We start from the raw sequence: 11,341 nt of genomic DNA, 5'->3' as shown, positions 1-11,341 counted from the left end.
GCTTCTTCTTCATCATTTCATATACCTCAATTCCCAAGTAATTCAAAAACTCAAAACAGAAGTAACCTAAGAAAGTACACAAAAGCAGAGAGACCAAATCCGCCGGAGTAATCTACTGCATCGACTCTGCCACCGCTGTACTCGTACGTGCCGACAAAGATTCATCTAGAAAACTTAATCGGCATTGGTGTTGATCTTTTTGCCTTCTCATCATCTTGTTTTTTTCTCTAAACTAAATTGGAGAAAATTAAGAGCAAAAACACTATGGACAGAAAATGGCACAAATGAATGAAGATTTGAGAGGATTTTGACCGATAACTATCCATTCCAACTAATATTGGAGACACTTTCTAACTAAAGCAAGATTCTATGAGTGAAAACCTGATCAAAAAAGAAAGGAAAACTGAAGATACATTAAAGTAAGAATTTTTTGGGTGGTCGGCAATATTTTCAGATGGGAATGTGAGTGAGCAAGAAAAAATTAAGTGACTAGAAAGAAAAAGAAATAGAAAGGAATAAAAAGAAGTGGAAAAAAATTAGATGAACGAAATATCGAAGAAGTCCTTGAGGCAGAGTATAATACACTATCTTTCATCTAGGGGCTATAAGGAGATATTCTTAAAGGGCGAAAACGGACTACTTTGCGGGGAATTTTATGTATTTTTCCCAAAAATTACCTAAGAAAGTGACTCCACTCAAAGACAAGCAAATAGTCCAATTATATCGATATTTCCCAATTTATCAGTTGTGGATCAATATATAATTACAAACATGGCTGCTGAAATATGGAAAAAAAGACGAAAAATGTGTAAGTACACATGCATGCATAGCTGTTTGTGGAGTGAAGGGTAAACAATTTAGATTCAGAGTTCAGACGCTAAACCATGATTATACTTTTGTTGTCTACATGATGAAAGATCATCGTCTTTGCACATGATCAAAGCTTTTTCAGCATTCAGATAATTGATAATGCATTGAAGAGGGGAGACCTTGTTTCTCCCCTCAAACAAAAACAAAAAGCAATTATAGGAAAAGCATTATCTCCCAACGTTAAGAAAAAAATTCTTTTAAAACAACTATTATGTGAAATTCCTTCCCGCCCACCAAAAAAAAAAAAAGAAGAGCCCCTACTGTACAGTTGGCAGGACATTAGTCTGACCACCAAAAGCATAGAAAAACAGGATGCAAACAGTCTGCAATGTTAACTTCACCAATTAAGTCACCTTCAGCTGCAGGATAAAGTGAAACCTGAAACAGATCAGCAAATATAAGAAGGCTGACGAAATATAGAGTGAAGAGGTGGTATAATAAGAAAAAGTCCTTCCCAAGCGATGAACAAATAGAGAAACAGCTGAATAGCAGTTTACAGTGCAAAAGAAAGAGCTTTAAAGCAGCATAGATTAAGGGCATATTGACATTCCCCTCAAAAAGCATGGAATTATAAAATTCAAGGGGTAACCTACTGCTAAACCTAGCAGTTTAAGGCTACGCTTTGACCACTTGGCACACCTTTCGCAGTATAGATCTACTAAATAGACAAGAAGAAACAATGTTCATACTTGGAGTTATTGTAAAGGTATAATCTTAGTCAAGCTTCTTTTATCTTCCTCATGTCTGTTATCCTTTTTTGCCGGACTTTAATGTACAGCTATAAGTTTACCATTACTTCCATTCATTTCATTAGGGAAAGAAATATTACTCCCTCCGTTCCACTTTATGTGGCAACATTTCCTTTTTAATTCATTCCAAAAAGAATGGCAGCTTACAAATTTTGAAAACAATAAACTTCTCATTTTATCGTTAATGTAAATGATTATAACCATCTCGTTAAATTCCGTGCCTATTCAAACTTTGCCACATAAAGTGGAATGGAGGGATTATTCAGCAGCCCACAAGTTCTTATTATTTTTTTCATTGTTTATAATTTCTTTTTAAAGATTACTATATCCCAATGCTTCCCGAGGGTCGAACTAAGTGAACTTTGAATATCTTTTTTCATATTTTTTATAGCCAAGAAATTGTCAAGGGCCAGTGGGGCACAGTTTAAAACTCGATGGATAATGGGTCCGCGCCTCTACCCTTCTCCATTAAATACCAAGCTTTTGTCAGCAATGAAGTTTGAACCCGTGACGCGTGCGACCTACATTCCCGTCACTAGACCAAAGCCCTAGGAGCTGAATATCTTCTGTAGTTTTCAATAAGCAAAGAGGAGCCGAACAAATGCATAAGGATATTTTATTTCTAAGAAATGATATCCTTGGATTTTATGCCCAAGCCAGTAAAGTAACATACCTCACCTTAGATTTTGCCTCCTACTAGCACACTATACTAAAGCACTATCTCGTCAACTTACCTTCACTTGATAATATAAAAATGATCAACTGCTTAAAGTCAAACAATAAAAAAAACAAATGGGATGGTGAGACTATCTTGCACTCAAGGGCTGGCTTGAGAACTATTTCAGCTTGGCAGCCTTCAGGCCCTACTTAATGTTATGCATTCAGCACAGAAGACATGTAAACTAATAGCTGAGCTTAACCCTCAAAATTCCTGACTAACAGGCTTCAGGCTACCTTGCACACTACGGTTAGCTCTCGAACTATTTAAGCTATCTTCAGGCACTAGTCAATATAACCCATACAGAGCAGAGGTCGAGGTAACTTTATAGCTGAGCTTAAATTTCTTGGCTTGCAAGCTTCTTCAGCCTTCAAGGTGTTTCATACACGTATTCTAAATCTGATCTCTCTACCTGTGAGTAAATAGTTTGTCTCCTAGGATATATAAAGATTCAGAACTGTATTTGAAATATATCTCCACCTTTCACCCCCAGTTTCATCCTACGTAACACTCGCTCCTGCTTCCTCTATCTCTATCCTCTTATGTCAACACGAACAAAATCAAAAACCCGTCCCCCACCCTTATATTACTCAAGCCACGTTGAGCTTGCGCCTTGATAACTCATTCTAAATTGACCTCGGTGAAAAGGCTATAAAAGTTGGAAACTGGAATGCTTGGCCAAGAACTAGTTCGGGATTATTCCAGTTAAGCCAAACAAAGCATCTCTAGGGTTGTCTCAGATGGATTACATATTTTAGATGGATGCTCAACCTCATTCTTTCCAAAATCTTTCATCTGTCTTTTTTCCTATATCTGTCATCTGTCTTCATTATAGTAAATTCTACCTTTTATTGACAAAACATGACGATAGCACAAGAAGTTATGGTCTTTCATCAAATAGAGAAATGATAGCCTTGCTTATGAAAAGCATGTGTCTCCCTACCTTCCTTCTTCCTTGTTCTTTTTCCACCCATCTCTAGAACTCTTTTAATCCTGAGTAAAGTTCAATCTGACGATGAGATGTTTCCAAGCAGAATGACATATCTTATGCATTTGTAATGGATAATGAGCTATGTGCATGATTTAAATGTCATACAGAAATAAAGAAAACATGAATATTATCACAGAACCAAAGATTATGAGCTGAATTCAATTATATTTTCATGGCTTCCTCAGAAATAAATGTCACTGTCAAAACCTGCATTGATTCGTATAATTCTCATCAAGGGAGTAGAGAAAAAAAGAGATTGTGTATCACGAAAAAGGGATTTAAAAAACTGATAAATCCTACCTATCCTTCACCACCTGCCAATGGAAGTTCAGAATTTTCTGCAGGAGTACTAAATTCAATAAAGATGGAAGAGAGAAATGAGCAAAAAGGAAGAGGTATATCTGAATGATGTCCGTTTATACTTTATACTGATCATTTTAAAGGAGTACATGAATTGAATATAGTTCAAATGACAAAAATACAACTCAGATGTCATAAAATAAAGAGGTAAAATGCCAAACTCATTCATGGGAAAATGCAGCTCTCAATTCCTTTTTACATAGCTTCTAAAATGATACAAAGAAGAAAAAGGAGATATATCCATACCAATGAAAAGGTTCCTGGGATGGGGGAAGGGGGAGGAGAAGCAGAAGAACATTGCAAGAATTTCAAAGACAGCGATTTTACCTCAACAACTTGGTTTTACATGCACTTCAATGATGTCATCATCCTCCATCCCGAGGCTACTGGGAGTTGCAGTAGGATTAATTTTATCCCCATCAAAGCAGAAAACCAAATTTTTCAGATCAAGCTTGACTTTATCAGCATACGATTTGAACAGCCTCTCAAATTTATCATCCTACATGAGTATAGATAGGATTGAGTGTCATAATAACATTTAATTCCTGGCTATGAAGCATGAACTTATTCATATCATCTACATGAACTACACAAACAATGGAGAGCCAAATAAGAAAGACAAAAAAACATGCAGAAATATGAACCATGACAAGTTAACATGATATAGAAACAGCTACAAAGTGAAATAGTTCAAGGCCAGAACAGAAGAAAACAAGCAATATCTTGAAGATTAATGGCAAGTCAATGCTAACAAGTGCTGATCACTTCAAGGTATCACAGGTAAATTAATTAATCGTTTTGTAGTAGGATTAATATTATCCCATCAAATCAGAAAATCAAATTTTCCAGATCAAGCTTGACTTTATCAGCATACAATTTGAACAGCCTCTCAAATTTATTATCCTACGTGAGTATAGATAGGATTGTGTGTCATAATAACATTTAATTCCTGGCTATGAACATGAACTTATTCATATCGTCTACATGAACTAGACAAACAACGGAGAGCAAAATAAGAAAGACAAAAACATACAGAAATATGAAGCATGACGAGTTAACATGATATAGAAACAGCTACAGAGTGAAATAGTTCAAGGCCAAAAGGCCCAAAACAAAAGAAAACAAGCAATATCTTGAAGATAAATGGAAAGTCAATGCTAACAAGTGCTGATCACTTCAAGGCATCACTGATAAATGTTTGAAGAGCGTCGATGACTGCCATCTTTACTAATGGGTTAATTATCAAATGAGGTTATTGGGATATGATGTATCAATTTTCCAGATGGTAATTAAAGCCATTGTTACTACAAAACAAAAAGTCTTGGTGCAGTTATTAAGTTCATATACCAAACTACTATTTTGATTGTAAGGGAAAGATGGTAGGAAACTAAATCCTGCAGCTTTTGGTACATACTTGTTCCGTCATAAAAGTAATACTCCAACAGAATCGAGTAGATCCTAAAGTGAACCACTTTCTTAAATAAGACAATTTACAAATTAGTGATATTCTATAATGCACTTTTTTATGTAACCATAATTAACAATATGGTGTACAACCAGCTATCAAGCTTTCAAGTGTTTGAAGCGCCATAAGAGATCACGAAACCATCCTACTAATTTCTTTCCTTGCATGCTCAAATATAGACTTATTTCCTTTATAGGAGGAATTACCTTGTCCTATGCCAACCTCAACTCATTTATTTCTGCATATGTTACATGAACTCAAAAGCTAGGACCATTAGATGTATGTACTTACACGTGTCCATAGGTATTTTAGTCTTCTTTGCAGTGTTGTTAAAACTCACTAACATTCGCTCATATTTGTTCGACAATGATGATTTTTTTTACAAGGATGCTTTAACGCAAATGAAGATCAAAGTGACATAGAGGTTTTTCCATATTGCACATTAAAGAGGAAAAGAGAAATACTACAAAGAACTTTCTATCCAATTATAGAACGAAAGCTTCCTACGATCTTAGCTTCCAAGGAAAATCAAATCATCCCACAACACTACTTCACAAACAACACTTGGCAAACAGCACACTTTAAGACTTACCCTCTGATTCAGGCTCAGTTTATTTGTAATATAAGTTGGGGGGAAAAAATTCAAGTAGAGAAAACTCAACTTCACGAAGTAGTAAATCATAAGCATCAGTGAGCATTGAACCACATAACACAATATGGCTGATAATTGCAAGCTACTTATGCAATAATAAAAAATAACGTGCTTTAGTTTATCCTATACAAAAATACCTCGAAATCAATCAAACCAAGTGCTTTTGTAGAAAAAAGCACTATACATTCACTCTTTAGGATAATTTCTTTGTGTTTGTATATTATCTGTTATTTAGGATAATATACAAGTACATACTCTATTCAAGAAGCTCGAAAAACACATCATGAGATAAGGAATGAAGGAGAGATGATAGAACACCTCCTTTAAACATTATGGTGCAGATGACATAACTACATCACAGATACGCAAACTTCTTTATATGTAGATAAGAATTGCACCCTCAAGGAATACCATGTAAACTCGAAATTGTTTTGCTCCATCCTTGTCCTGGATAGAAATAACTATTTTAGCTCTTTTAGTTGGGGGTTTTGATGGCGGCTCAGCAACACTATCTTGAATAGAATGGAGGGAAGCACAAAGATCTCTTTTTACAGATTCTTCAACATCTCGGAACTCATCCTTAGCTGAGTGGGCAATGGATTCCAGCTCTTTCTTTTTCAACCTACGAACAGCCACTCATATAATAGTAAAGAGAAAAAGAGAAGATCAAGAACAAGTGCATTTTAATTAATTAGTAATAGAAATCTTGTCAAAGACTACAGCAGCCTCATGTAGAAGAAGAAAAAGAAAAGAAAGAAACCCTCCATTTACTAAACCCTAAACATAATAGGTTGGTGGCAAGCTGTCATATGATAAGAATTTAATTGATGAATAAAAATATCAATGCTATTCAATGAAATACGGGAATCGATGGTCAGTTTTATGCTTTCGCTATTTACTCATAATCTATTTATTTGAATTCAATATCTCGTTGAGGAACTTAACTCATTAAAAACTTGCTATACCGGAGCAACAAGAATTATCTAATCAGTTGTCACCTAAAGAAAGCAGGCATCAATGTTAGATTCACAAAAAGGTAATTAATGTTTAGTTAGCTCAATTAATTGATACTTGGAGAATCCAACTTCCAAAAGTGAAAACTCATGAGTTACAAAATCTGATATTCCATTCAAAATACAACAACAACAAACCCAGTAGCGTGTAAGCACACCTCGCCTCTGCCTTGTGAATTCCATTCAAAATAAAGGAGAAAAAAAAAGATCACCATAATCAAATCAGACACCAAATTAATTAAATTCGTTGAGCTGAAAACACTTGATCAGGTGCAACAACTTGCTATTATGAATTTACCTAATTTCCTTTATAGTTGAATCTTCAACAAGGTTACAAGTATGAGCAGAAATGTTTGGGGAAGGTGGCAGCCAATCCTCTTCTTCACCATCAATTATTTGAACAACTTCCTCTTCTTTCCTTTCGACCTTTTCCAAGTCCAGCAAACATATAAATTAACATCAAGTTAAGAAATTGAAAAAAAAAAACAATTTACACAACATTGAAGAAGAGAATTTACAGCAGAATCGTTCACTTTCCGTTTCTTTGAGATTACTGGAGACGAGTCTGGACTGTCATCTGCGAGTTCAAAAGAAAAATGACAAAAATCTTAAAAAGGAACCAGATACACACACACATTAATAATGCTCTCTCACCGTCAAGGCAGACAAGATTGAAGGGAGTATTGAAGGGCTGAACACGTCTGTAATCAAAAAGCGGTTCCAGTTCTTCATTGGATTCCCCCTATGACAGAAAGAAAAATATCAAATTCATTAAACCCTAAGTAGAACCCTCCCTGTTGAAATACTGGCAGAAAGAAGAAGCAGAAACGCACCATTTCTGAGTTCCCCAAATCTCTCTATCTCTCTCTCTCTCTCTCTCAGGAGTATTTGAGGGATTGTCGGATTGTCCCGCCGAGAAAGAAACTTCCAAACACGTTGCAGGATGGAGCAATCCTTTTATTCTATTTTTTTTACGGGTCTTTTAGAAGAGATAAAATGGGAAAGGAAAAGAAAAATGTAGGAGTCCCCGCTGTCCCTCCGTTTTCATTTACATGAACTACTGTGACTTGGCAAGAATTTTAAGAATAAGAAAGAAATTTTTGAAATTTGTGGCCTTAAAAAATTAATGGTTAAAAGTTTTGTAGGATAATGATTTTGTGTGATTATAAAAACTTCTTATTAGCGGTAAAATAGTTAAAATGAAGAGTTTAAAGTTAAATTATTTTCAGTTGCAGAAATGTGTCATTCTTTTTGAAACATACTAATAAGGAAAGTGTATCATCTAAATTGAAATAGATGGAATAGTTGTTAATTATACTAATAATACATTTTCACTTTTACTTGTCCATTTTAACAAATCAAAAGAAAGATAATTTTTTTCTTATTTTAACCTTATTATTAATTCTCATTTCCATAATTACTTTTTAAGACTTTTTCTATCATTATATTAGGGGTTATAGGGTAAAATACATATTACAGTTATTACAGTATATCCCGAAATCTCTAAGATCGCCTCGCCTCACTAGAAGTATGGCTGAGAAGAAGTACTTGGATCTGCACACGGAAAATATGTGCAGGAAAGGGCATGAGTACACCACAGCAGTACCCAATAAGTGCCAAATATAACCTCGGTCGAGTAGTGACGAGATCAAGTGAGGGCCCTACTGGTTTATACATATAATAAGATAAAACAGTATGAAATATTGCAGTAGAGTTAAAATGCTAACAGTCAATGAAAAATGAAACTATAGGAAGAAATAACTCAGTAGACAGAGATAGCAACATGAGATCTCCCGGGATACCGTCCCGTAGTCCCAAACGTAAATGTACAGAGGTCTCCCGGGATACCGTCTCGTAGTCTAAATTGTAAATGTACAGGGGGATCTCCCGGAATACCGTTCCGTAGTCCCAAAGTAAATATCCAGTATATGGGGATCTCCTAGAATACCGTCCCGTAGTCCCAAGCATAAACATGCATGGGGATCTCCCGGAATACTGTTCCGTAGTCCCAAAGTAAATACACAACCCAATCAATATACACAACAGTTTCAACAAGGAAAATCTACAGTTCTAATCAAGTTCGTATCAAAGAAGACATGTAATTCTTACTCTAAACATGCTACACAGAGTTCAGGTAGGTAGTTAAAGCAGATAAGATAGTTAAGACACGTAAGCATGCTTCCCTATGCTAAACAGGAGGCTACATATACTAGTATTGCTCGATTTAAAGGAAAACATAGATATTTACTTAATAAAAATGGGATTTTTCAACTATTAGCACGTGTACGTGCTCGTCACCTCACGTACATGACATTCATATAACAATAGTACCAAATCCTAAGGGGAGTTCCCCCACACAAGGTTAGGCAAGCCACTTACCTCAAACCAAGCTCAAAAATCAATCCGAAATGACTCTTTTGCCACGAGTATCCAACTCCGAGTGGCCCAAATCTAATCAAATCAATTACATAACGTAATATAACTATAAGCAACTCATTTAGCTAATGAATTCAAAGCTAAGGCAAGAAAATAGAAAAACACCCAAAAATCATTCCTAGGCCCACGTCTCGGAATCGGGTAAAAATTACCAATTTAGAACACCCATTCACTCACGATATCACTTGTCCAAAAATTATTCCATTCCGATGCCTAAAACCCGATCAAAATCCAAAAATTCGATTGGGGAACTTTTCCCCCAAATTCTCATTTTTTTTCCACTCAAATTCTTTGATTAGATGGAGGAAATTACTATAGATTGATGAAATATAAATAAAATAGGCTTAGGAACCGTTACCCACTGACTTCCTCTTCAAAATCCTCACAAAATCGCCTTCTCCCGAGCTAAAATTGAATTTGGTGTTATGAAATTTTAAACCCTCGAAATCATCTTTTTTGCCCAGCGATTCCGCATCTGTGCTCATTGGGGCCCATCTGCGGGCCCGCACCTGCGTAAAAACATCGCATGTGCGAAAGTCACTTATCCGAGCTGGGGCCGCATCGCGGTCTCTGAGCCGCATCTGCAGTCCCGCATCTGCGATCCCCAGCCGCACCAGCGGTTGCTGCTCCATTAATCCATTTCCGCTTCTGCGGCTACCTAGGCACCTGCAGTCCAAAATCCGCATGTGCGACAACAACAGGTTGCAACAACTTCAGAAAATGCCTAAGTCCCAAACCAAATCCGTTAAGCATCCGAAACTCACCCGAGGCCCCGGGACCTCAACCAAACATACCAACCAATCCTAAAACATCACACGAACTTAGTCGAGAAAATCACATCAAATAACGCTAAAACTATGAATCGCCCTCCAATCCAAACTTAATGAAGTTGAAATTCCAAAATTCTACAACCGATGCCGAAACCAACCAAACCATGTCCGATTGACCCCAAATTTTCCACACAAGTCATATTTACCATTACGGACCTATTCCATCTTCTGGAATCGGATTCCGAGCCGATATCAAAATTTCACTATCGGCCCGAAACTCCAAAAAATTCAACTTCCGCCATTTCAAGCCTAAATAAGCTACGGACCTCCAAAACACAATCCGGACACGCCCCTAAGCCTGAAATCACCCAACGGAGTTGACGGAATTCCATTCCGGAGCTGTGTTCATACTATTCCGACTACGATACAAATTCCAAGACTTAAACTCTCATTTAGGGGCTATGTGTCCGAAAACACTCAAAAATTCAAAATGAATTATCCCGACAAATCACATTAGCAGAAAAAGATACGGGGGACGCAGTTAATAGGGGATCGGGTCGTAAATTCTCAAAACGACCGGCCGGGTCGTTACATTATACAGTTTTATATGTTTGTCTGATAAAATATAAGTACTTAATAATCATGAAATTGGGTGCAACTGAGGGAGAGCAATTTTCTTTTAATTTCAAGGAAGGTAATAATTGCTAGTAATTATGTAATGTAATAACGAGATGCTTTTTAAATTCTCCTTTATATTTCTTTTTCGAATATACTCTACTATTCTTTTACATTCTTTCTATTGTGTTTCAAATATGTGAGAAATGATTGCTGAAAATAGTTATACGTTTTATTAGAATTATTTTATGTTCATTAGTATAAATATTTATTATAAGAAAATATTTTCTAAAATTATATATGTAGAAGAAAAATCTTCCACGGTCGATTGGAGAAGTTTGTTCAACTTATGTGATGTCACTATTAATATTATTTCGAGGAGCTATTGCTTCCTTTATGACTCATTCTTTGGGGAAGTCTATTTCATCCCATTTAATAGGTCCTCCGGTAGTGACTTTAGATCTACCAAAATTTGTTTCTACAAGAATAGTCTCATTTTTTAAATCCATAATTTTATACATAGGATTTAAAGTATATAAAGGCTTATAATAAATTCTATAACAGATACATATAACTTCAGTTCCTGGCATATAATCATAACCATGCAATTTGATACTCAATATTAAAGCATTCAACAAATTTTCTTTCACTTAAAGAAATTTGTAAATTCGGATAAGCATTAAAATATACAGGGCCATAAGC

The 11,341-nt window shown here is 35.8% G+C and overlaps 1 protein-coding gene across 4 annotated transcripts; it reads right to left on the bottom strand.

The window, feature by feature from the left end:
- Positions 1 to 862: 862 nt before the first annotated feature.
- On the bottom strand, positions 863 to 7,812 carry LOC109220402. 4 transcript variants are annotated; one of them, XR_002067086.1, is made up of 8 exons: positions 7,652 to 7,812; positions 7,473 to 7,560; positions 7,337 to 7,395; positions 7,117 to 7,244; positions 6,217 to 6,427; positions 4,016 to 4,187; positions 3,281 to 3,330; positions 863 to 1,248 (listed from the first exon to the last, which is right to left on the bottom strand). XR_002067086.1 is itself a non-coding variant. In XM_019384875.1 (7 exons), exons 1-6 carry the CDS (start codon positions 7,652 to 7,654, stop codon positions 4,017 to 4,019), a joined length of 660 nt encoding a protein of 219 aa, XP_019240420.1. In that variant the 5' UTR covers positions 7,655 to 7,812; the 3' UTR covers positions 863 to 1,248; position 4,016. The 4 variants fall into 4 exon arrangements, 3 of the variants coding, with proteins under 3 accessions (XP_019240420.1, XP_019240421.1, XP_019240422.1); XM_019384875.1 differs by lacking the exon at positions 3,281 to 3,330; XM_019384876.1 differs by lacking the exons at positions 863 to 1,248; positions 3,281 to 3,330 and adding an exon at positions 3,622 to 3,666.
- Between the last annotated feature and the right edge of the window lie 3,529 nt (positions 7,813 to 11,341).

This window comes from Nicotiana attenuata, unplaced genomic scaffold (genome assembly GCF_001879085.1).
Source record: "Nicotiana attenuata strain UT unplaced genomic scaffold, NIATTr2, whole genome shotgun sequence".
Taxonomy (NCBI): domain Eukaryota; kingdom Viridiplantae; phylum Streptophyta; class Magnoliopsida; order Solanales; family Solanaceae; genus Nicotiana; species Nicotiana attenuata.
Note: the sequence above shows the minus strand (reverse complement) of the source record. Positions and strands in the feature narration are given on the sequence as shown.

Excerpts from the sequence above, each read along its gene's own strand:
- LOC109220402 (XM_019384875.1), bottom strand. Across the intron at positions 7,396-7,472 it reads CAATCTTGTCTGCCTTGACG|ATGACAGTCCAGACTCGTCT; the intron begins GTGAGAGAGCAT and ends TTGAACTCGCAG. Across the intron at positions 4,188-6,216 it reads AACAATTTCGAGTTTACATG|GATGATAAATTTGAGAGGCT; the intron begins GTATTCCTTGAG and ends ATACTCATGTAG.